The following is a 23,673-nucleotide window of genomic DNA, read 5'->3' on the forward strand; positions in this document are numbered from 1 at the left end:
GGTGTGTAGGGCTGGGCACCCGGAAGGAAGCCTTGATGGAGAACTCCTCTCAGAAGTGGGTGATTGGAAACATTAAGAACTCTAACTTGAAGGAGCAGAACCAGACAGGAGAGAGGCAGTAAGCGAGATGGATGATGAGGGTGGGGAGATGCTGGTTCCCCGAGCAGGCAGGGTGTGCAAAGACCAGAGCCCCAGACTGGTTATGTCTGACAGAACACAGCAGGGTTCGTTTACCCCCGTGTGCCTTGAGATACCTATATCACTTTCTAAGAATCCCAATAGGTGAAACCATTAGAAGCCCCTGTGTAAGGCTTCAGGGCCAAACCGAACTGTTTTGTGAAAACCTACTTGGGATTAACCTCAACTAGGTATCAGATTATATAGTACAATTTCTTCACTCCATGGAGGAAGGGTTTTCAGACTGGCATGCATTTCTGGTTGATGGGACACCTTGAGAAAAAGCTGACCATGGTCATTTTATTTGATTCTTTCCTCAAGCACTTGCTTTGGGAAAAATAAAGTGTCTGAAACTGACCACACAAGTTTTGACAGTAGAAAGAGGACAGAACCAGATATCCGAGCCCAGCTGTATTAAGTTGTTTAGGCCCGAATTCCCTGTGGACACCAAGGAAGGAAGCTCTGTGACCTTCTCAAACACGGACATTCTAGGCACTGGAGTGTCCCACTCTGAAGGGTCAAGGAAGTGGTAGCCATCAGGAGGGTGCAGAAATCGGGGTCAGGCACTGATCCACCACCCCGCACACTCCTCTACATACCCGGAAACCCTACAGCCAAGGGAGGCAAAGCATAGTCTGCCTCAATGGAAAGGCTTCCAGAAAATGACCAAAGGCGGACCATAGAATTTCCAAAGGCAGCAGGCTACCCACTGGAGGCCAAGTTCCCAGATCTGGGACCTCAGCAATCAACACCCGAGGAAGACTGTTCTGATGCTGCCACCTCCAATTCTGAAATAACCCCACGCTTCAGGTTGGGGTGGGACCGCGTAAAACCTGCAAATCCCGTAGCAACAGGAGGAAGTGGACAAGGAGGGAAAGATCAGCCGGGCGCTGTTCAGTTGTCAGCAGTGATGACAAGTCTAAGAAATGAAGGGAGAAAACCCAGAATGTGTGGGGCTGGGGTAGGGAATTTACTGCTGTATTTCCGGGTCCAGGCTGCAGTCTTTGTTTTGGCAAACATTTCCTGACAAAAAGCCAATGTTCTCAGCACATAAATACTCGTCGACATTAGTAACAACAGCATATGAGACTAATATCTGTAAAGACGCCAGATTGCAGGCAAAGGAGCTGGAAATACCTTAAGAGAGTCTCACAAAAATAAGATGCAAGGCAATGAAACTCCAGCAAAGGAGATGGAGAGTGAATTCTTTAAGGATGGTGGGAGGGAGGACACAAACAGTTCACCCCTTCAAGACTCTTAAGGTGGGACGCGTTTGCCTCAAGCTCGCCGAGTAAGTGCAGTCCTGCCTCCTGGGCTTGGAGGAGAGCAGCCGGAGATGTTTGCTGAGTCCCTGAGGGTCGATGCCTGAGGCTTCACCGCCACCCAGTGGAACCTGGGGGTATGGCAGCTAAAGTAAGAGGCAGAGACCAGACTAGGTCTATTCCTCATCTGACAGTGAAAGATGATGGTTGAGCTTCGTTTCACTATCACCCATTTGGTTCAAGGGGGGTGCCGTTTTGGTTCCCAGCCATCGATCCCAGCTTCACTCAAGGACCAGGTTGCGCTAAGTCTGCACATTCTTTTTCGGTGCAGGTGTAAGAGGGAGACTTACAGGAAGGGCTACAGGAAATCCTTTCTCCAGGAGCACAGTGATTCTCAGATGCCAAAACCTCCAGTCCCTGTTGAGATGTCCCTATTTTAATGAAAGAGTTTAATTACGTGCAGAAGTCAGTGACCTGAAGCCAGGTTAACAGTTGGGAGTGAAGGGGGTGGGGATGACAAGTGCTATTTGAATGGGGAACATCCTTTTAACACCTGGTAAGGAAAAGAACTCAGTGAGGTGCTGGTCAACTTGTACAAACTTTTTTTTTTTTTTTTTGGTAGGGATAGCACCATTTATTAAGGACAATCAAAACAAAGACCACAGGAGAGTCCCTTCTAGGACACAGCGAATTACTTCTTAGAAACCAGCTTCCAGCAATGGGGGTGCCACTTCCAAGTCCGCTCTTGTTTTTGAAGAAGTTGACTTGAGGATGGTTTTCATGGGGTTACAAGACCTGGGACATTCTTTGCTTAATCAGAAAGCAAACCCAGAGAATTCTGTGGCTTTCACTCAGCCCCTTTTGTTTGGTTGACAGGCCGGAGACCGAGAGGGAGAGAGAAGAGGGAAGGAAAAACATATTTCTTGAGCACCCGCGCTGCCTGTGATGGATGATATACAAGAAAGTGTATTGTTTTCTCCTCACAACAAACCTCATTGGGTTATGGCCTCTTTGGAAAGACTTGAATAGTCTAGAAGGATCTGAATCATTATGTTTAATTCCCCTTTTCAGTATAAAACTAGGCTAATGTTAGTGCAAAGCCATGTGGAAAACAATCTACCAAACCTTCGTGGAATGTAAGTGTCCCTGATTCAGCGTGTCATGGACTCACCTCCAACCTCAGCCCACCCCTCCCCACACCGGGTTTTCTTTTTGATGAGAAACAGAGCCCTGAGGCGGTAACTCCCTCACCACCTTGTAAGTGGCATTCAGTCTCCATGGTTTTTTTTTTCTTCTTCTACTTCTTCTTCTTCACCAAAAAAGCAATTTTCTATGGCCCCATCCCACAGAGCTGTTTCTGGGATTAAGTAAATGATAGTTGTTAGGTACCATGTCTTTTCTGAGAGAGATCATGAACCAATTCTGTCAAATTAGGGATCTGGATCTGTCCCCTCCTACAATTAAACCTCGGGTGAAATGTGAAACGGGCTTTAAGGTCTCCTCCCTGCCTGACCTGGGCTGCCAAACCCCATTCCAAGGTGGCCACGCCTCTGTTTTCCTGGAGCAAAACCTCAGGTCTGTGACCCTTCCTGGCTCCCCCCTCAGCCTTACCACTCACCTCAAAAACTGGGGAAGACACATGTCATCGACATAAGGAGGAGGAGAAACCCATGGAGAAAGGTCAGGTTCACACCCAGTGGCACTGAACCTTGAACTTCAGGTCCCACATGAAGACAAGAGCCTGAGGCTCCCCATGAGTCCAGTGCCCACCCCTCGTCCTGCCGCAGCCACAGTAAAAATAAAGTTGCCTTCACACCTTTATTGCATCTCCAGTGAAGAACAGTGAATAACTTATTTTACAAGGAACACACCCCGGTTTGTAGACAATACCCACTTCCAGGAAGCAGGAGATGAACCTGGGTAAATCTATTTACAGAGGCTGAGGATGGGAGAAGGATCAGTGGCGGGAACTTAGAGCAAGACAGGGCACGTGTCCTCCTGGCAGAGAGACACTGGGCGTGTCTGCGCTGGTGAGGTCTGGAGGGAGAATCCTGGGGGAGCAGTTTGGGGGCTGACACAAGTTTGGGGACAGTGCCAGAAGAGAGAGGTGATCTGCGAAGTTGGCACTGGGGACCCTATGTTAGGCTGCACCACAGAGATGAGCAAATTTAGGGTGACTTTTAGCCTCTCCTGTCCAGGCAAGGGAGAGGCCAGTAAGTCGGCTTCCAGTGTAGATGTGGGCAGGGTGGGCTGAGAGACAGGCTTCTGCTGTGTGTGCTCAGATGTGCAGCTCTGCCCTGAGCCAAGCGATCCTCGCAGAACCAGCCTTGAGTTGGACGAGTTGGCTTCTGAGGCTGAACGAGCCAGTGTGTGGTCAGATGACCAGAGCCTTGGTCACACACACAATGACAGGGACGGTAGGATAACCCCGAGTGGCCTGAGACTCCCCCTTGAGAGACGTAGCCTAAGTGTGGGGCGAAGGGAAAGACCCACGTGCTGCTGAGAACTGGAGACAGGCACCCTGCTTCAACTCCAAACAGAAGAATGGCGGCCGGGCCTCCTGTAAGGCTCTGGACAGCTTCCTGAGAAGGCTCGGGACTCAGCCCGCATCCCACAAACCCCCAGCGGGCTCCGCTGACTTGCTGCACTCGTCCGTCCCTTCAGGACGTGTCGTTAACTGACATCTTTCCTTCCTTCGTAGTCACTGTAAGGGCTGGCTCGAGTCTGGGCCCGCGGAATGGAGAAATCCTTCGGGGAGTTTCGATTCTGAAAAGGAAGCATTCAGACTGTGAAACCCGCTCCAATTCCTGGCCATTTCCACCACATTCCAACCTGGGCAGGAGTCGTTTACTTCCCCTTCTCCTAAACCCTCCCCTGCCCTGCACTCCCGTCTCCTGCACTAACCCCCACGAGGCAGATTGCAGGAGAGCAGACACGTAACTCCCAGGGGGCCTCTGGCGGCCATCGGGGTGGCATCGGCATCTGTTCCCAAAGGACAAATGCTTCTGGGGTGCTAACACTGCTGGCGACAAAGGAGAAGCTCATTTACCTGCAGCTGGAAGTGGGTGGAGTAAGGGGCGTAGAGCGTGTCGCCTGTCTCTTCAGTGCCTGAAACAGAGAGGAGCAAATGAGCTTGAGGGCCCCTCCTTCGTGCCCCGACCTGTGCTCACCTCCCGCCGACAAGTGGAGTCATTTATCAAAGTGTGACCCATTATCCATTTCATCCTCTGTCTCCCGAGTAGATGGTCAGTTTCACGCAGGAAGAGACTGTGTCCTCAGGCCCAGCAGCAGGCCCAGAGCAAGCTCCAAACTGGTTGAAAGCATGAATAACTATCCACGTAGCATCACTAGGGAAATGCTTTCCAGAACCTCTCCAGAGGCCTCCCCATCCTAGGACCACTCAAAAGCACGTTTGAAACCAGTCTTTTCAGACATAGATCTGGCCAGAGGAACACCTAGGGTGGGTCTCACTGGGGAGGTACTCACTTCCTTCACTGCCCAACAAGGAGGGGGAAATGTTACTGTTTTCTTTGTGAAGGGACGGAATTTGTTTTCTATGTATTTGGGGGAAATCAGAGGGATTAAAACTCGGGAACAAACAAGTCAACACATACACCCATTGTGAATACAAGTTAAAGCAATCCGTTTATTATTTCCCACCAAATTTACCTGTCCAATTGACTCCATAAATACCTAAAATGTTGTCTGAATGTAAGATATTGTGAAGAACACAAGGATGAGCCAGAATGACTCCTGCGCAGAGGATGCCCTTGGAGCACACGGCAGCTACACTTGAGTGTGCAGTGAGACAGACTCTGATCAAAGAGCATCGCAAAGTTCCACAGAAATGCAGGCGGAGCGCAAGGGAGACGGGAATATCTGACTCTGGACAAGAGCAAGAATGAGGAATGACATGTCAGGCAGAGGATGGACACGCCTTGAACCCAGACACACCGGCAGGGAAATGTGGGGACTTGGTTTGTTTGGACTGAGAACACGGCCGCAGTGGTGGTGGTGGGGTTCCGGCTGTGAAAACACTCACCGGGGATAGAGGATTCGGTAAAGGCAGTAGATACGGGGGAGCCAGTGAGATATGTGAGCAGGAAGGGGTGGTGGCCAGAGAAGTATTTTAGGGAGAGTAAGCTGACAGTGGCCCATAGAAGGATTAAGGGAAGGAGGATGAGTTAGGGAGTCTGGGCGTGAGGTGATGGAGTGAAGCCGTGGACAGGAGAGGTGGGGGTGAAATATCCCCTCCAGCCCCCCCCCCCCCCGCTCAAGTTTCCAAGTGCACAGCAGAGGGACCACGGTGGCAGAGACACCAGGAGGTTTCGCACAGCAGGCTTCAAGAGCAGAGGGACTTGCTAGCTGGAGCCAGGAGCCTGGCCTTGGAGGTCCCTCACTCCTGTCCCAAACCTATTCCCCTCCCCTAATTTGGCCCAGAGACCGATGTAAACCCTAGAGACCGATGAACAGATATGTTTCAGCAAAGGCAGCTTCTGGCTATCGGTTTAGCCCAGTGACCCACAACTCCAGGCAAGAGCAAAATTGCCCCTCCCCGCCCCGTGGGCCAGAGACGTGCAGTAAAATGTAGCTCTTCGGGCTAAATCCAAATCTTCAGTACCTTTACGAAGATTACCACTGATTAACGATAAAACAGACTTCTCCCTGCTCTGAGCTCTGTGGTCACTGCACGGCTGGGCTTTATGCCCTCAGATCTGCAAAGGATCCACACTCCTGGAAGGACTGCCTGGTTGTCTTTTACAGAGAATACCACCTCACCCGCTTGTCTCTAGGAACTTCTCTAACCATTCCTTTTCCTTCCCTTTGCTCCATCTTATTTTGATTCAGAGAAACCTGCATGGTTTTATGTAGAAGGTACTAGATAAAGATTCTCGAGGGCAGCTGCTAGTTCTGCCTGTCGCTGACCAGCTGGATGATCGTAAGAAGACCCGAGCCTCGGGGACGTTATCTGTTCTATGAGGAGTGTGCCCTGGATAATCGTGTGTGCTCCTTACAGTTATAATATCCTAGGATTCTCCCCCATCTTTCCACAGGGGATTCTCCCCCCAGCCAGGCTCTGTACCTTGAGTGATTGCCTCTTGAGAGTAAGCTCTGTTCTCCACACCGTAGCTCTTCTTCATGAACTGAGGTTGACACAAAGCATCCTCCATAGGATAGTCCATGGGGTCCCGTTGCTTTGTGAGCAGCCGGAACTCAGGTAAAATATAAGCCAACAGGAAAACCCAGCCACTGGCAACCAAGGCTGAACTGAGGATGGTGTCATCCCACTGGGGGCCAGGGGTAGGGACCAAGAGCAGGGTGATCCACGCCACCCAGATGGCCATGGAGAGCAGCGTGGTGAGGTAGATGTGGGCCCCGTGCCTCTTCCAGCCACTGAAGGAGCCACTGAAGATGCAAGAGGCCGTGAGGAAGGTCAGCGCCATCAGGAAGAGGACGTAGATGAGCAGCATGACAAAGTCTTCGTTGCGCCGCGGAGCGGGGAGCTCAGCGAAGATGTTGACGTTGGTCCGGTTCATGGTGAGGACCACATACTCGACAGCAATGACGTCCTGCACCAGGCTGAAGCCCACGGCCAGGCCCAGCATCACCAGCAGGGAGAGGGGCTTCCTCCCCCGGACCAGCTGCGTCAGGCTGAAGGCATGAACCAGGAGGCAGGAGAAGCAGAGGGAAAAGAAGACACCGAATAGGAAGAAGCGCGTGGGCCCAGTGCCGCCGTCGAGTCGGATGATGAAGGCGAAGGTGAGGCCGAAGATGCCCAGCACGCCCAGGAGGAAGAGGAGCTGGGTGGGGAGCACCTTGCGCCTGCTGGGGTCCTGCACCTTGCAGATGAGGACCAGGAGGGTGATCACGAAGGCCACCGAGGTCACAGCCCCGACCCCGGCCAGCGCCTCCAGGACGATGCCCCAGGCTGCATTTTTATCACAGAGCCTGTGGTACCTGGACTCCAGGCTCGAACGGCAACCATCAGGGGTTGTGGCCATTCTGGTCCTGCAAGAAAGCAAGGTTGGGGGTGCAGGTGAGTCTCCCAACGCAGGCACAGAGGACCAAGAACGATTCGGAACCAACTCTGTATATTTAGCCAGGGTTTTGCCCCTGAACTTACAACATGAGATCAAGATACGAACTTTTCCTCCAACTGTGATGGTAAATGCTAAAGGCTGATGAAGGAAAGGCGCATCTCAGACCTCCAGACCTCCCTCCCCACAACTGAACTACATTAACATTTACCCTGAAGCTGGAGAGCCTAGGGCTCTGATGAGGTGTTTCAGAGTCTCATCTCAAAAACTAGGTCACAAACAACTTGCCAGGGTTCCTGGTATTTGGGGCTGGTGTCTTCTTAGGAAGTGGTGACAATGGTAATATCTAACCTTGACATTAGCCCTTAAATCATCATTTATCGTCCCAAGTTCTTTCCCACATTTGGCCCTGTCTCAGACATTATTTGTAAGCTTCTCGTTCTTGTGGATGAGAGAAGTTATCTGATCTGTAGATTTCTCTGCAGATGCCAGCCTTCCCTTCTCAGCCACTGCGTCCTCTTCTTCAACTCTGTTGTAACATATTAGAAGGTTTCCCCTCCTTAATTAAGGTTTATAAGGATGGCTCTGCTAATCCCAAAAAGCAGTGGATGGAGTCTTCCCTGGCTTGGCGAGCTCTTAATTAGCTGCTTAGGGGGAGGATGTAGTTCAGCAACAGAGCGCGTGCTTATCATGCAGAAGGTCCTGGGTTCAATCCCCAGTACCTCCACTAAAAAATTAAATTAAATTAAAAATTAATTTAAAAATACGTAAAGAAACCTAATTACCTACCCCCACACACACACACACACAAAAACAAAAGATAAAAAAAGGAGGAGGGAGGATATAGCTCAAGTGGTAAAGTACATGCTTAGTATACACAAGGTCCTGGGTTCAATCCCCAGTACAACCTCTAAAAATAAATAAATAAACCTAATTACCTTCCAAGAAAGAAAAGAAGGAAGGAAGGAAGGAAGGAAGGAAGAAAGAAAGAAAGAACTCCCTATCTAGCTGTCCTTAAGCTCCCAGGTCTGCTGCCTTCTTTCTGCAACCTCCATGTCAATTTTAGACCCAGCTGATTTCCCAAACCCCATGAAATCGAATTCCTAGAGATGCAGGGCACACGTGGGAAGATAAGTTGAGAAACAGGAAGAGAAAGGACTTTGTACATTTCCTCAAAAGAGATGGTTCTCAAATTCCAAAGTCAACGTCAGATAAGATGTCGAAATTCAGGATGGCTGTGGTTTTAACAGCTTCTCAACAAAACCATAATTTTGTTTTCCGAATTTTTTTTTTTACTGTTTATAAGTTTCTATGACACTATTCTTTTTGTTTTATTGTGAGCTATTTGTGCATGGACTTTTTTATTTTTTTATTTTTTGCTTTAGTTTTTCTTTTCCTGATAGGATTGCTCACTCAACAGGGAAAAGTTCTGAATTGACAACAATACGGTGGGGTGGGGGTTAGAAGATGGGAAGTCTCACTGAGACCCCCTCCATAGAGAAGCATCAGTGAAAGCTTTCAGCTGCTTCTAGTGCCAAACTGGGAGGGAATGTGCAGAAAGAAGTCAGCAAGAAGAGCAGCTGGGACTGAGGAGCAGGAAAAAGCACAAAATATCTAGAGTCCTGCCTCTTCCCTTATAGCAGAAAAAACAGCTTCAAGATCAAACCACAAGGCAAGCACAGCACGGGGGGACACAGAATAAACCATCGCCAGCTGACTGTCCAGGGCAAGTGGACGAAATTTAAACACCTGCTTCCCTTAAAGATGCAAAATCATCATTCCAGTTCGATGAGATGGTCACGTCCCAGCAGTTTTATTCAATAGCAATCAGGAAAAAATTATACACACACACACACACACACACACACATATATATATATACACACACACACATATATATACACACAAACACGCACATGCATTATAACACATACATATACATACATGAATTTTTGATAGATGTTAGAATACTATATGTGTGGTGTATTCAGATAAAATAACTTAAATAATATAAGTAACTTAAATCACTGATAGCTTAAATCTATCTTCCTAATGTAATGAGATTTGCTTCTCCAAGCTTGACTCTGTATTACAGAGTCATTCATTCAACCAGTATTTACTGAGCACTTCTGCGTGTCAATCACTATTCTAGACGCTCAACGGTGAAGGAGGAAACAGATGTCAGACGTGTTCCCTGCTGTGGTAGAAGAGACAGACAGACGGACCTCCTCTGCCACCACTGCCACAGCCTTCCCGTGGCCTTCCCTCACCCAAGGGACTGACACCTGCACTCCAGCCCATGCAGGTGACACCCTGGACATCCTTACCGCATGCAGAGCACAGAGAAAAGAATGCTTAAGTCCCATCTCCGCAGGGCAGGACGAGACACAGGAGCAAAAAGAGAGGCAGATGCGACTCAAGTACAGGCAACGCCTGAAATCCAGGGACACAAAGTCTGATGGCCTTGCCCTCAGTAGTGTGGGACAGGGAGGGGGACCCCCTAGTGATGCGGAAGTTGCAGAAAGGCTAGAGCCCAGTCAGCGGAAGGACCAGGCTCCTGCACTCTCTTCACTCCCTACCTCACGCTCTCAGATTAACCACAAGGGCGGTGTCCTGCTGGAAAGGTATTTCTCTCACCGTCCCTGCCCCTCCCTGTGCCTTCCCCACCCCTCAAGTCAGTGCTGTTTATGACAAGTAGTTGTTGTAATTACCTGATTATCATAAAGGAACCTGATGACTCTAAATCTTGAGAGACTGACGAGATTTTCACCTAAAGGATGGTTCTCGCGCTGCCCAGAGGGACGGTAAGGCAGAGACCTCCTGCCCCCAACTGGGACCTCTGGGGCCCTCACTTCCATGCAGCAGTGCAGCCAGCGCTTGTGTCCTGGGGGCTCCTGGGACCTCTGGGCCCCTCACTTCCGTGCAGCAGTGCAGCCAGGGCTTGTGTCCTGGGGACTGCTGGCGCCCACTGACCAGGGTCTCACACTGTGAGCAGGTAAGGTAGGGGTCTCCAGAGAAAGAGAAGCAGGCGTGGCTTTCTTGGCATAAGAGAAGCCATTTTTGGCCTGAGCCATTTTGCTTTTTTGTTGTCTGTGTGTGAGTGCTTTTATTGAAGTGTAGTCGATTTACAATGCTGTGTTAGTTTCTGGTATACAGCATAGTGATCCAGCTATACATATATACATTCTTTTTCATTATAGGTTCTCACAAGCTATTGAATACAGTTCTCAGTGCTGTACAGTAGGACCCTGTTGTTTATCAATTCTACTCATACATGGTAGTTTGTATCTGCTAATCCCAAACTCCTAATTTATCCCTCCCCTCCTCCCAGGGCCTAAACCTTACTTGTCCTTGAACAGGTATCAGTAATTAATGTTCTTAAGGGAACAAAAGAATGCAGGAACAGTCTTGTCTGTTATCAGACAAGAGAAGTAACAATCACGAAGATAATACATCAATTATAAAGATTCCCAGGTCTGCTTCAGTGGGATGGGTTAGCCTGAAGCACTCAACCACCGGTTCAACTGGACCCTAAGGGAGGAAGATGACCTTTCCCAAAGCTCATGACCTCAATCAACTAAAGCCTGGACTCTGTCAACCGCCCAAGCCCCTTCATGAATATGCATGAACCTTCGCTTAAAAGGCCCCCAGTTTTGGGGGGAAGGTATAGCTCAGTGGTAGAGCAGATGCTTAGCATGCAGGAGGTCCTGGGTCCAATCCCCAGCACCCCGGTTAAATAAATGAATAAATAAATCTGTAAAAATAAAAAACAACAACAACAATAAAATAAAAGGAAAAAATAAAAAGGAACAAAAAAAAACTTCCCGTTTTGTCCTATGGGGAGATAATACTTGGGAAAGATGCCTGGTGTTCCCCTTTCTTGCTGCGCGAAATAAATCTTACTCCCGTTCTTTGGCCTGGTTGCGCCTTTTGGCTCGATACCCACCAAGAGGCGAACCCAGTTTTTCAGGTAAAAACACAAGCAACAAGCAGTGAGGATGGAGAGGAGAGAAAGCCCATTTCCCCCAGTTTCACTTCACCTGCCGCCCCTAACCATGCCGGGGAGATGGAGAAACAGCCCCTGAAGTATCTTTAAAACACTTTTTTTTAATGCTCAAGTTTTTATTACAGGAATTTTCAAGTATACTAAAAAATAAAGAGACGAGAATACTGGGGGCCCACGTACTCATCATTTGGTTTCAAAAATAACGTGGCCACTTTTGCTTCATCTATGTCCCCAACCTATTCACTGGACTTTTTTTTTTTTTTTACAGAGGTGCTGGGATTGAACCCAGGACCTTGTGCGTGCCAAGCACATGCTCTGCCACTGAGCTATATACCCTCCCACGACTAGGTATTTTTTAAGCAAATTCCAGACATCATATCATTCTATGCATAAATACTAAAAGATAAAATTTTCTTTTAACTTAATCCCACTTTAAAAATTAACAATAACCCTTTAATAGCAAATATCCAGTTAGGGTTCCTCTTTCTCAAATCTCTCACTAACATCTTTTTTTAAAACTGCTTAGTAAATATTTTTTTACCTGAGTGACTATAATTTTTTGGAATAATCCTTTTAAATTCACCCCTCTTAGCCCTCCCCCACCCCTTCCCCAGCACGACAGGGACTGCGCAACGGGTCTGCAAGGTCTAAAACCTTTGCATTTTGTTGGATGAAAAGATAACTCACCCAACTCCCTAACAAGCAGGTCTGCCCTGAGAAGCTGCGAGGTGACCCACCAGGAAGGTGGCCGGGTCCTGAGCAGCTGAGGACTTCTAGAAAGCAGAGTTGGAAGACGAAAAGGGAAGAAATCAACATTTGGGAATAGAAACTGCCAGGAACTAGAGCGACAGCCTCGGAGAAGAACGGAAGGGCTGGAGCAGGAGAAAACGGCACGAGGCCAGCGGTCACGTGGACGTCATTTGTAGCCAGAATCAAGAGTGGAGAGACCTGGGGCCCAGCCCAGAAGGAACTTGCTCCTACAAAGACTAAGCGGGGAGGAAAGCAACAATGGACGCTCAGACTTGCTCTGAAGGGGCGGGAACGTCTCATAACTCACTCTCACCAGGATCAGGCCTGGTTGTGCACACCTGGCTTGTCTAACCCTCACGACCACCTCAACCTGCAGCTCAGTTTATTACTCTCCCTGTCCTACAATTACAGCAAGGTAGCGGACGCCCCAGGGTCACACTGCTAGTAAGAGGAAGGGCCAGGATTCAAACCCAGATTCTAACTCTATCATAGGTCTTAACACAACACAGTACAACCCCTTTAAAGCTGTGGGGGGGACCTGCCAGTTAGAAATGGGGGTGAATACACAGGCACTTGGGCTGCTTTAGGTGTTGAGCTTGGGTTAAATCCGCTGAGAAGCACAGCCTGCCCTGTGAACTGCTCCCACTCCTCAGAGTTATGCATACCCTCAAATTCCTACCTGGTAAAGAAATGACTGTATTTACAGACTGGCTGTGTGTGCCCTTCTGCCATAGAACGGGCAGGAAAGGAGGGTGTGTGGAGAAGATGAGGAAGTGGGACAGGAGGCATCCCAGGGTCTCCCCGTTTGTGAACCCAAGGCAGTGGCATAAAAGCCAACTTAAGACCTAAGATCTACGGAAAGTGGCCCATCACCCAGGTCTATCAACTCCACATGTGCATTGTCTCCTGAGGACGTCCACTTCTCCCAGCCCTAAGTCAGCCCACCATCATCTCTGCCTGGACCAGTTCAGAAGCTCGAGCACTCCATCCCCAGGTTTGCCCTCTTCGAGTCACTCTATTTGCAGCCAGAGAAAGAGCCATCACCTGCACAAGGCGTAAGGCTCTACACCCCCAGCCCCTGCCTGCCTCTCCAGCATCATGCCTCCCCACGCCCTCCTCCTGGTCCAGTATGCGTGCTTCTTAGTATCCTCCAGACAACCCCACCATCTCACTTCAAACATGCTGTCCCATCTGCATGGACTTTCTCCCCCACGACCCCCAGGATCCATCCCCTTAGAGGTCCCTTCTTCCAGGATGCTTCCCGGGCTGCCCTAGTCTAGTGAGAGACGCATCCCATGAACTCCCTGAGAGCCTCCACGTTTCCTGCCATAGCACTGATCACGCAGCCCTGCAGTGCCTGTTGGTGAGTCTGTTCCCCGCTAGATTCAAAGGCTCAATGAAGGTGGACACTGAGCTGTTAAATGTCTCTCCCCAGCCTCTAGCTCAGCGCCTGATGCAAGAGTGAGCCTGCAGACAGAAGTGGAGTCTAGTCTGGTAGAATAGGGGCTGCTCCCAAGACACGTGGGGTGAGTGGCACCAGGCTTCCTCACGAGCCCCGTCTGCATCCTCAGTTCCAACCCCGTTGCTCCTGTCCTCTTCATGTGGGTCTGATGTAGGAGCTCTGGCCACGTCTGGACTCCTATCTGAGGAACTCCAGGTGTCTCCTGGCAGAGCATGGATCCTGAGGTGTTCCCAGTAAGCAGGGAGACTGCAACCCAGTCATTTGCTCCCACCCAATTCCCGGATGACTAAACCCTGCGCTCTGGAGGAAGATGATGAGGTTTTAGTGTATGTAGCCTCTGGCTTGGGACCTGAGAATGGACTTTGAGTCATAAGGGTGAGAACCCCTTCACTTATTACAGCTGCTGACCCACACACCCTGTCCGGTAATCCACTGACACCCACAACAGAGACCCCGAAATCCCTTGGCGATGTCTTAAACCCTTTTCGGATGAGTCAGGGCCTGACCAAAAGGTTAAAACAACGAAAGAGGGAGGAAAGGGAGAGGGAAGGAAAAAGAAGAGCCAGAAGTGGGGGGAAGAGGGAGAGGAGAGGGAGGCAGGGAGGGAGGGAGGGAGTCACTGGGCTCAGTTCCAAGCCATCTCTGACTCCACGCCTTTAGGAAAGAGGGGTTTCAGCGGCCTCTGTGTGCAGTACTGTCTCCTGGAGTCTCCATCCTCTCCTCTGTAAAAGGGGGCCAGGTGCTGAGCCAGGCAGTCTGAGCCCATTTCCAGCTCCGAGGTTCATCCCACTGGGGAGCTCCTTGTAGACAATTTCCAAATCTCTTTCTCCCTCTCCTTCATCCTCCTTCTCACCCCATCTCCTGTCATTAAAAGACTATGTGCCACAGACTCCTCACCAAACCCCAAACCAGGACTGGAGGTGAGGTGGAAGGGTCTGAGAGGGACACTCACCAGCAGGACAGAGCCGCAGGGGTCCGGGAGCAGGACTGGCCCTAGAGTGACCTTGACCCACTGATTGATGTGCAAGGACACATGCCAGTTTGGGAGGGGTCTCCCAGCTTCTCCTTTCCAGCCTTGGAGACCCCTCTTTTCCCAGAGAGGTGGGGAAGGTGTCGAGTTACCTATGCCCAGGCCTAGAAGGTTGCCCAGCTGGCTGTGTGCAGCCCTCCCTCCCCAGGTGATCTGAGCGTGAATTACCTGCCACCCTGGACCTGGCCCAACGATAACCTTACGTTCCTCCTTGCGAGATTTATCTTCTTCTGTCGTCTGAAAAGAAGAGGGCTTTACTGACCTCTCAGCATGACTGCCAGGGAACGACATCCAGAAACTCAAGTGCTAGTTGAAGCTAAGCCATCCCACCAGCCCAGCCAGGCAAATCTGTGAGTAGCATTTTAATTTTCTCTCTACTCTGGAATTGCCGCATTCAATCAGTAGTAATAACAATAGTCACAATATAAGCGTAACTAAAACTAATGGCGACTGTTACCACATACAGAGCCCTCTTGTGAGCCAGGCTTGATGCCGCATGTTTATGTTTTTATATGTATTCTCTTATTTACTTGTTTTGACATCTATTACCTCATTTAATATTCCTACAACCCATTTTGTAGGTGAGAAGGCTGACTCTCGGAGAGATAAAGTTACACAGCCAATATAACATAGTTAGAAAGCATACCCCTTTAAGAGTAGTCCTAGTTAGAATTTAATCTTTTGTTTCATCTCTAAATCACTCTTACAGGCACTGAAGCTTTTCTCCGACTCCAGCCTCTCTCTATTTAAACTATCTCTAAGAAATCTCCGAAGCAAGCAATCCTGCATGCGTGCAATCTTCCTGTCAATCAACAAACATTTGCCTACTTTGTGCCAGGTACTATATTAAGTGTACAAACCTCGCATACCAAAAGTGTGGCTTCTGCTCCTGGGAGGACCAGCAGAGTCACAGTGACACACAAGTAAGGTTACAGAGTGTGCAGGAGATGCTGACGGCATGCAGAAAACAGTGGCCCACTTTACCTAATGGGTTTTTTTTAAAAGGCTTCAGAAAGGAGACCAGGCAGATGAGGCTAGAAAAATAGGCAGGGAGAGGTGGGAGATTCTTAGGCAGGTAGCAGCAAATGGGGTTTAGAAATCCAGGCTTGTGAGAGATGCCCAGCTTGGCTTCGCTGAATCTAAGATGAATATGGGACATGCTCATGGAGGAACCCAGGATTGACAAGCGCTAAGTCTCCTGGGAGTTTACTCTGGACCACACACAGTATCATTTAATCCTCACAAAAGCCCTCTGGTTATGCCCCCTTTTCACAGTGGCGGAAACGGAGGCACAGACATTAAATAACTTACCAAGACCACATGGCTCTTAAAAGCCAGGTTCCATGACACCCGCTTGTGCTGACTCCTCTGCACGGGGACGTGGACGTGCTGAGCCTCAGGCTCAGAAGGGGTCTGGGCTGTGAGCACAGGCTGGGGGTCATGGGCCCATAGCAGGGACCCCAAGGCTTTGGAGGAGACCAGATCACACGGGCAGCTCATACGGGAGCAAGAAGGCCAAGGACAGAACCCTGGGAACACCGTCTCATCCCAGCAGGAGTCAGAAAAGGATGTTAAAAAGAAATTGCTGGGCTTAATCCAAGAAATAAGCCCAGGGCGGGGGAAGGGCATAGCTCAGTGGTAGGGTATGTGCTTAGCCTGCACGAGGTCCTGGGTTCAATCCCCAGGACCTCCATTAAAAATAAATAAATAAACCTAATCACTCCCCCCTAAAATAAGTAAATAAATAAAATAAAATAAAAACAAAACCAGAAATAAGCTTGGCTGGTTTCCCAGATGCCAAGGAGCAAACTCCTTCCCCCCCCCCAAAAAAAAGAGTGCTCAATAGAGTTAAATGCTATAAGGGGAGCAAAAAGAGAAGCCTGGGAAGGGGTCTTCAAGTTAAAAAGCGTATCAGCTCCTTTCTGTCTATCAAAACAGATTCGATCTCAGTTTGAGTTTCCAGGCTTTTCTCCAAATGGTCCTCCCACCCACCCACTTCTTCCTGCCTTCCTAACTCCCTTCCCCACATCTATGCGAGGCAAACAAATCTGCCAAGAGTATTTTCTATCCGGAAGGATACTGGAGCCTAAGACCAACCCTCACCAAGTCACTCCTGCTCACGCATTATTCTCTTTGCCAGGAAGACCCTCCTGCTCCTAGCCACAACCCATTTATCGTATTTCTTCAGAACCTTGGTCCAAAATTTACCTCTCTCTTGAGGGTTTTTTAAATTATTAGTCCCATCTCATTCTAAATTTGTAGTTCTCCTCATAGCTTTTACAATTAAGTATTCATCCACGCTCAAGTTATTCCATATGTATGTTACATGTTATAGATTGACACCAGTTCTGACTGATAACATCAGCGCCTATCAGATAACAAGTTTTCGAGGAAATAGAGCAAATCTTCTATTTGTTGGTGTCTTTTTCACTATGTGCTCTGCACAGAGGTTGCTGAGCAAACATTTTGGATGAAGACTGACTACTGAATATAACTCAAAACAATGTATTTATTAGCAAGTGTGAGTAATGGGGAGGAAGAATTTTTGGAGATGAATATGAGCTGATGCTAATCCTCATATTTTTATACAGGCCAAGTTAAAGACGAGGGTGGGGTCGCACAGAAGTGTCTCTGAGCTAAGTGAAGGATTAGTTATAGATGGAAAGTGTCTCCAGGGGAATCTCCAGGATCCCCTCTTCTGGGTAAGCCATCTGAATTCTGATGACCTAAACGTGATGCATCAAGGCAACCGCTTATGAATAGCATCTGAATAATATCACTGGGTTGAGTTTCTATCTAGTAACTGGGAGAAAATAAATCGTTCTCCCACCACGGGCAGATCTAAACAAGCATAACCACACTCTTCATCCCAATTTCTTCACTTTTGGGTAGCTCTGCTTTGAGGGATACTAGCATCTTCCTCTATTCTAAACAAAGCAAGTGAACTTTAAATTAATATAAAATAAATTACTGAAATAGAAAAATAAAATACTGGAAATCACTTTTCTTTTTTTAACTTAAAGAGTTTGAACAAAACTTCCAAATCTCTTAGGCCCAGAATTTTAAGAAATGAAATTTCCAGAAAATAGGTGGATAAAGTGAAGTCCTCTCCTGGTATACTATCTCAAAGCCTCAAAGGCACCTTTTAAGTATTTTATTTCAACATATAAAGGTACCATATTGACGTTCCCAGGCTAAACTTGTCATTTCTCCTTACAAGCCTGTATTTCCAAACCCTAAGAATTGTACTACCCTATGCTCAAGTGTACCTAAAAATACAACATAGACTATCTAATGTGGGAGATGATGGAGAGAGGAGACTGCATGGCCAAAAATTATATGACAACAGCAAGCAACTATTCTTACAATAAATGTAATGGAAACTTTTTTATTATGAAAAGACTGAATTTGAACCATACTATACCTATTAGAACCTCACCTAAAACAACAAAAGTCAAAAAGTTGAAAGTAAAACAAAGGAAAAGATGAAAATAAATGCAAAAAAAAAAAAAAAGCCATACTAACAGATGATGTTTATTTAGCAAGTATTAGGTTTCAGGTACAAGTGTAAATACTTGCTCAAGGTGAGAAACTTAAGTAAGAGTTGAAGTATTAAAATCACACAAAGTTTAGTCAAGGCAAAAAGCTATTATAGTGACCAAAAAGCTCTTTTTTAAAATAATAATTAAGAAAAAAAAAGAATACCCTACACTGAAGACATGACCATCATAAACTTCTATGCACTGAACAACATAGCACCAAAATACACAAAATAAAAACTACTAGAGATACAAGGAAAAATCAAAAGAAATATTATGGTTACAGCAGACTTTAATACTTCTTTATCAGTCCTCAACAGATGAAATAGGAAAAATAAATGGTAAATTTTTATAAGTGTTCTATGAATACTTTAATCAAAATATGATCTATTTCATATTTTATTAGATCTCTATTATTAATTATGTAATTCAGATCCTCTATATCAGTGATCAGCAAACATTTTCTGTAAAGGGCCAGATAGTAAATAGTTTAGGCTTTGTAGGCCATTTGTTTATATCTGAAAGCAGCCATAGATAATACATGGCAATAAGCCTGACTGAATTCCAATAAAACTTTATTTATTAAAATAGGCTGTGGGATGTTTCTGGCCGGGAATCTAGCTTACCAATCCTTTCTATATGATTTCTTCCATTGATGTGATCATGGAACATTTACAAAAAGCATATTTTAGACCACACACAAAAAACTCAAAGTCTAAAATAAAAAATGTACAGACTATATATTCTGACCACAAGGCAATCAAAGTAAGAATATAAGTCAAAACAAACACACCAAACTACTAAGAAAATTATAGACTCCTCAAGCAAAAACACTATTCAATTCATTGTTTTTAAAGCCAATACATCATTTCCTCAGCTCAATCTGTGGATTTTTAAATGGCAGTGGACCTGAAGACAAGCCCCCAGAAGGAGAATAAAATCAGTCAAAACTCTTCTTTACACCCTGTCGTCATCAATTCCCAATGAGGAGTGGAATACAAAGACGCAGATTCCAAAGAGGACTCCCAAAGAGACCCACGCAGATGGAGAGGGGCTAGAATCTCAGCCCTGGGAGGGGGCTGGGGGCCTTTCCAAGACCCACTAGGAGGGACTCAAGGCCTAGCTCTGGCCCGCACACAGCTACAGGGCCTGCAGAGCTGATGAGAACTTGGACTTCCTGACTCAAGGCTGAGAGCACTCCCCAAGAATGTTAGCCCTTCTGAGTTCCGCTCATTCCCGTCAGCCCTGGGAGCACCCACCTCTCCACTCCCCAGGTGGCGCCTATCTCCTGGAGATAACCTCTGCTGACCCTCTCCCGCCCTCCCCTCCACTCTGCATTCCTTCCCTCTTCCCTTTCCTAGCACACAGACCTAGGGGGCAGAGTTCTGACCCCCATCCTCGCCCCTCCCCAGGCCCAAGCCCATTGTATCTGAAGTGGCTCAAGTATTCCTTTTCTGGAATGAGCCCACAGCTGAGGCTGATTCAGCCAAACCCTTCAACAGGTGTGGCATTTACACCCTCTGAGGCAAAAATCAGCCTGGAAAGAAGCTGGGCATGGAAAGTCCTTCAAATTCCTTGATTCTGAGCTGTCTTCCCCTTCCTTCCTCCATGGATGTTTAAGGGACCATCTTGGACAGTTCGGGGCCATTCCCTGGGTCCTATCTAGTTGTTGCCTATCTGTTACTGGACATTCAACCCTGGGGTCCAGAGCAACTCAAGGGACATGAGAGGATGACATGCTGTGGAGCTGAGGGCCCACACTCACGTCAAGAGGTGGCTTCTAGAATCTACTTCCCAAAATTCAGAAGGGCACGCTTGTCATGGAAGAACAAAATAAATGGACACTTTGCAGTACCTCAGTGAAGTAGCAGTGGTCGCCACCTCCCTCCTCCTGCCAAGCACCCCACCTCCCGCACCCCACCTCAGTCCCTGCCATTCCTCTAGATCTTTCTCTTTTCTCTTCCCCTCCGCTGACCCCTCAACTCACCTGCCTGGCCAGGATTCCACCTACTCTGAGTTTGTTCAGTGCGTTTGAGCAGAAACTATCCAGATTGTCGTTCTGCTCTCTGCCTCTATCTTAGCTCGGGAAGCCCAGAGCGGGGGAAGTTTGAGTTGGGATAACCTAAAGGAATTCTTTTCTTGGGACTGTTTTTTCTCAGAGCCAGCTGCAGTCCACACCAGGATTTCTCTCCTCTTTATCCCCCCGCCCCTCGGGGGCCCGCTCTCCCCCCCCCCCCTCCCGAGGACTTCAGTGCGGAAGCCGGGCGCGCTCGGGGCTCGGCGCGCCTCACTTACCCTGGTGCCTTCGCTCTGGCGCGTGAACTTGGCGCTGCGTCCCACGCGACGGAGGCAGCGCGGGAGCCCCTCGGTGCTGCGGGAGCCCGCGGGCGGCGATCCCGCCCTCGCGGCGCCGAGCAGTTATAAAGGCTGCTGTCGCCGGAGGGAGGGAGCCTGGGAGCGAGGGGGTGAGCAGAGGGACAAGGGGCGGGAGAGGGTCAGGGGGAGAGGACACGCCTATTCCAGTTCCACGGCACTGCATGCTGTTATGAAAATAAAGTCCCCGTGCCAGGGAATGAGCCAAAAGTCGCCTGACGTCAGCAGCACAGTCACCCTCGGAATAGGTGGTGGTGGCGATGGTGGGAGGAGGGGACCCACCCGGCCTGCCCGGCCCATCAGGCTGCTTGGGAAGTCCCCGGACACCGGGTGAAAAAAGGAATCAGAGGGGACCGCTCAGTGTCCGCCTTGCAAGGTGTCACCTCGGGGAGGGAGCCACATCCGCCCTCCCCGCTGGGCACCCCGGTCGGCCAAGGGCGAGCGCCAGGCCGCTCGAAGCTCCTGTGTCGCTCCCTGGGTCCCAGGGGAAGCCGGGCGCGGGAAAGGAGGAACTGGCCACCGTCTAGGGTCCCCAGTCAAGGCAGAGGCCGAGGAGAACCTCGTCCCGGGGCCCAGGGTCAGCTCCGCTACTCCGCTCCTCGGAACTGTCCCCAGATGAGCGCCATTAGCGCTGCCCCGGGGCGGGGAGATCGTTATCGCTCTGCTTTCCCAACCACCTCTTTTAAAGCCTCGGCAATGCAAGTGGAGGAGAACGCGGACGCCAGATAAAATTATGAAATAAAGGAATTTGCCTTTGGTATCTGGTTCCCCCTCCCTGGGCTGCCCACACCTCTTCCACGATCAAGCCAATCCCCCTGAAACATGCCTTTATTGACTGGTCAAACAATCCGGGGGTGGCTGCCTCAGGCCAGACTCCACCCCGCTGCTTTGGGGGCGGGGCGCTGCGTGTCCTTGAGGTGCTGGTTAGGGCAGCTGGTCAACTAAGCTGGGGTACTCTATATGTAAATGGACCTGGGGGTGGGCAGGCCTAGGGCTCCCCAGCTTTCTCCTCAGGTCCCCTAACACCTGAAGTTTCCAGAGTCTAATAGGCTTTTTAAAGGTGACTTTTGAGAGACAATGCCTTTACCTTTGTTAGGTTTTTATTTCAGTCCCAGGAAACCACAGCCAATGTCTTGAGTCTTGGAACACATCCCTTGAGGCTTGCAGCCCAGGGGTTTAAGTCTGCCTGCTCCCCAGGAGTGTGTATGTGTGTGGGTGTGGGTGTGACTGTTGGGGACTGGAAGTGACAGTGCTTTTCAGTGTGCGCCATCTGCTGAATCGTGTCTCCCCTGTGGACCTCAGTTTCCAATCTGTTAAAGGAGCAAGCTGAACTCTTCAGCCTTGTCCCATAAATATGTCATTCAAGCCACGAAGGAGAGCCACATGTGTAATTTAAATTTTCTAGCAGCCACATTAAAAGACGTAAAAAGAAATGGGATTAATTTTAATAATATATTTTATTGAACCCAAGAGATCCCAGACATTATCCTTTCAACATGTAATCAACATTTCTGAAATATTAAGGAGCTAATTTACATTCTTTTGTTTCAGATTAGGTTCTCAAAAGTCCAGGGTGTGCTTTATACTTAGAGCACTGGCTGATTTGGACCAGCCACAGTTCAAGTGCTCAAAAGTCCTGTGTGACCAGTGGCTGCCACGCGGGAGAGGGCCATCTCTAAGGGCTTCCCAACTCCAGTATTTTAGGAGTCTGGATCACCAAGACTAGGGTGAGGTTTATGACATCAAGAAAAAGATGTCAGATTATACTGTATAGCACAGGGAAATATATACAAGATCTTGTGGTAGCTCACAGTGAAAGAAAATGTGACAATGAATATATGTATGTTCATGTATAACTGAAAAATTGTGCTCTACACTGGAATTTGACACAACATTGTAAAATGACTATAACTCAATAAAAATGTTTTTAAAAAATTCAAACACTACAAAAAAAAAAAAGAAAAAGATGTCAAGTCGGAGGAGGAAGTAAAAACAGAAGGGTCATGACTTTGGGGATTTTTCCCGCACCCCCCCCCATCCTCTCCCCAAGAGGCATCTTGTTTTTTCTGTTCCTTGTTCTGGACTGAGGTCTGTCTGGTGGGTCCAGAGCTGTGTGCAGGAGAGCTTTGTGGGAATGCTTGTTTTGAAGCGTTCTTTGGTCACCATGTCCATTATTCTCCACTTTTCTGTTAACTTGAGACTTCCCACCTTGTCCTCTCAGCACTCTCTCCTCTACCCTCCTCTGAACCTCCTTTTCTCCTCCCATCCCTTTGATACACCAGCCCAGCACCAAGCCAGCCATGCCTGGGGTGAATTACCCAGGGTACAATGTTTAAGGAGGCACAGGGGCATGGCGGACAGAGGAGGATGGGATAGCGGAGTAATTCTGAGATGCCCCTTCCCGTCCAGAAGCCAGGGAGGGACCCAGTAGACAAAATAATTCTTTTGCTGACGGTCCAGAGAACAAGGCTGAGGCCCTTGGAAATCAGTAGGAGAAGGACCACAGATGGAGTCTAGAGACCCAGGTATGACTCACCTCAAGTTCGCCTCCTGAGCGTGACCTGGCTCTGAGGGACAGGCAGCATTGCTGAGGGACACAGAAGGGATGCTCACGTGACTGGAAATGAGAGAAGAGAGTCTCACGGTAAGGGTTCTTTTTCCCCCTAAAGGAGAGGCTGGAGAGGACCTTCATTCAGCTGCAAGGCTGGAAGGGGGGGCCCTTTCCACGAGGACAGGCCTGGGTCTGCCTCAGTCTGGGGGTCCCAGGACCCAGTCCCTGCCGACACCTCCCTCACCACCCCCCACCAACCATAGCCACCAGGACACTCACCCTTGACTACAGGACAGAAGCAGGAATACGGCCGGCTGGGAGCAGGGCCTGGGTTCCGACCCTTTACCAAGGCCACCTCGGCATTCGGGGGCTCCCCCTTTCTCTGCTCGCACTTCTTCACCAGCAAGATGGAAGGTAGCCCCTCCCTGACCTCAGTTAAATCCCATTTAAGAAGCACCTGAGTTGGGGGATAAAAGGGGAGTTTT

General features: G+C 48.7%; 1 protein-coding gene across 1 annotated transcript; it reads right to left on the reverse strand.

Annotated features, from left to right (window-relative positions):
* Positions 1–3,238: 3,238 nt before the first annotated feature.
* On the reverse strand, positions 3,239–21,393 carry GPRC5A (G protein-coupled receptor class C group 5 member A). Its single transcript, XM_032473052.1, has 4 exons — positions 20,560–21,393; positions 6,523–7,448; positions 4,489–4,547; positions 3,239–4,205 (listed from the first exon to the last, which is right to left on the reverse strand). Exons 2-4 carry the CDS (start codon positions 7,439–7,441, stop codon positions 4,113–4,115), a joined length of 1,071 nt encoding a protein of 356 aa, XP_032328943.1. The 5' UTR covers positions 7,442–7,448; positions 20,560–21,393; the 3' UTR covers positions 3,239–4,112.
* Between the last annotated feature and the right edge of the window lie 2,280 nt (positions 21,394–23,673).

The sequence above is a fragment of the Camelus ferus genome, chromosome 34 (genome assembly GCF_009834535.1).
Source record: "Camelus ferus isolate YT-003-E chromosome 34, BCGSAC_Cfer_1.0, whole genome shotgun sequence".
NCBI lineage: Eukaryota > Metazoa > Chordata > Mammalia > Artiodactyla > Camelidae > Camelus > Camelus ferus.

Bases quoted from the DNA above. Each gene is read 5' to 3' on its own strand.
- GPRC5A (XM_032473052.1), bottom strand. From the start codon at position 7,441: ATGGCCACAACCCCTGATGGTTGCCGTTCGAGCCTGGAGTCCAGGTAC. The intron at 4,548-6,522 runs GTACAGAGCCTG...TCTCTGTTTCAG, and splicing joins TCAAGAGGCAATCACTCAAG to GCACTGAAGAGACAGGCGAC. The intron at 4,206-4,488 runs GTAAATGAGCTT...CTTCCTTTTCAG, and splicing joins CCACCCACTTCCAGCTGCAG to AATCGAAACTCCCCGAAGGA.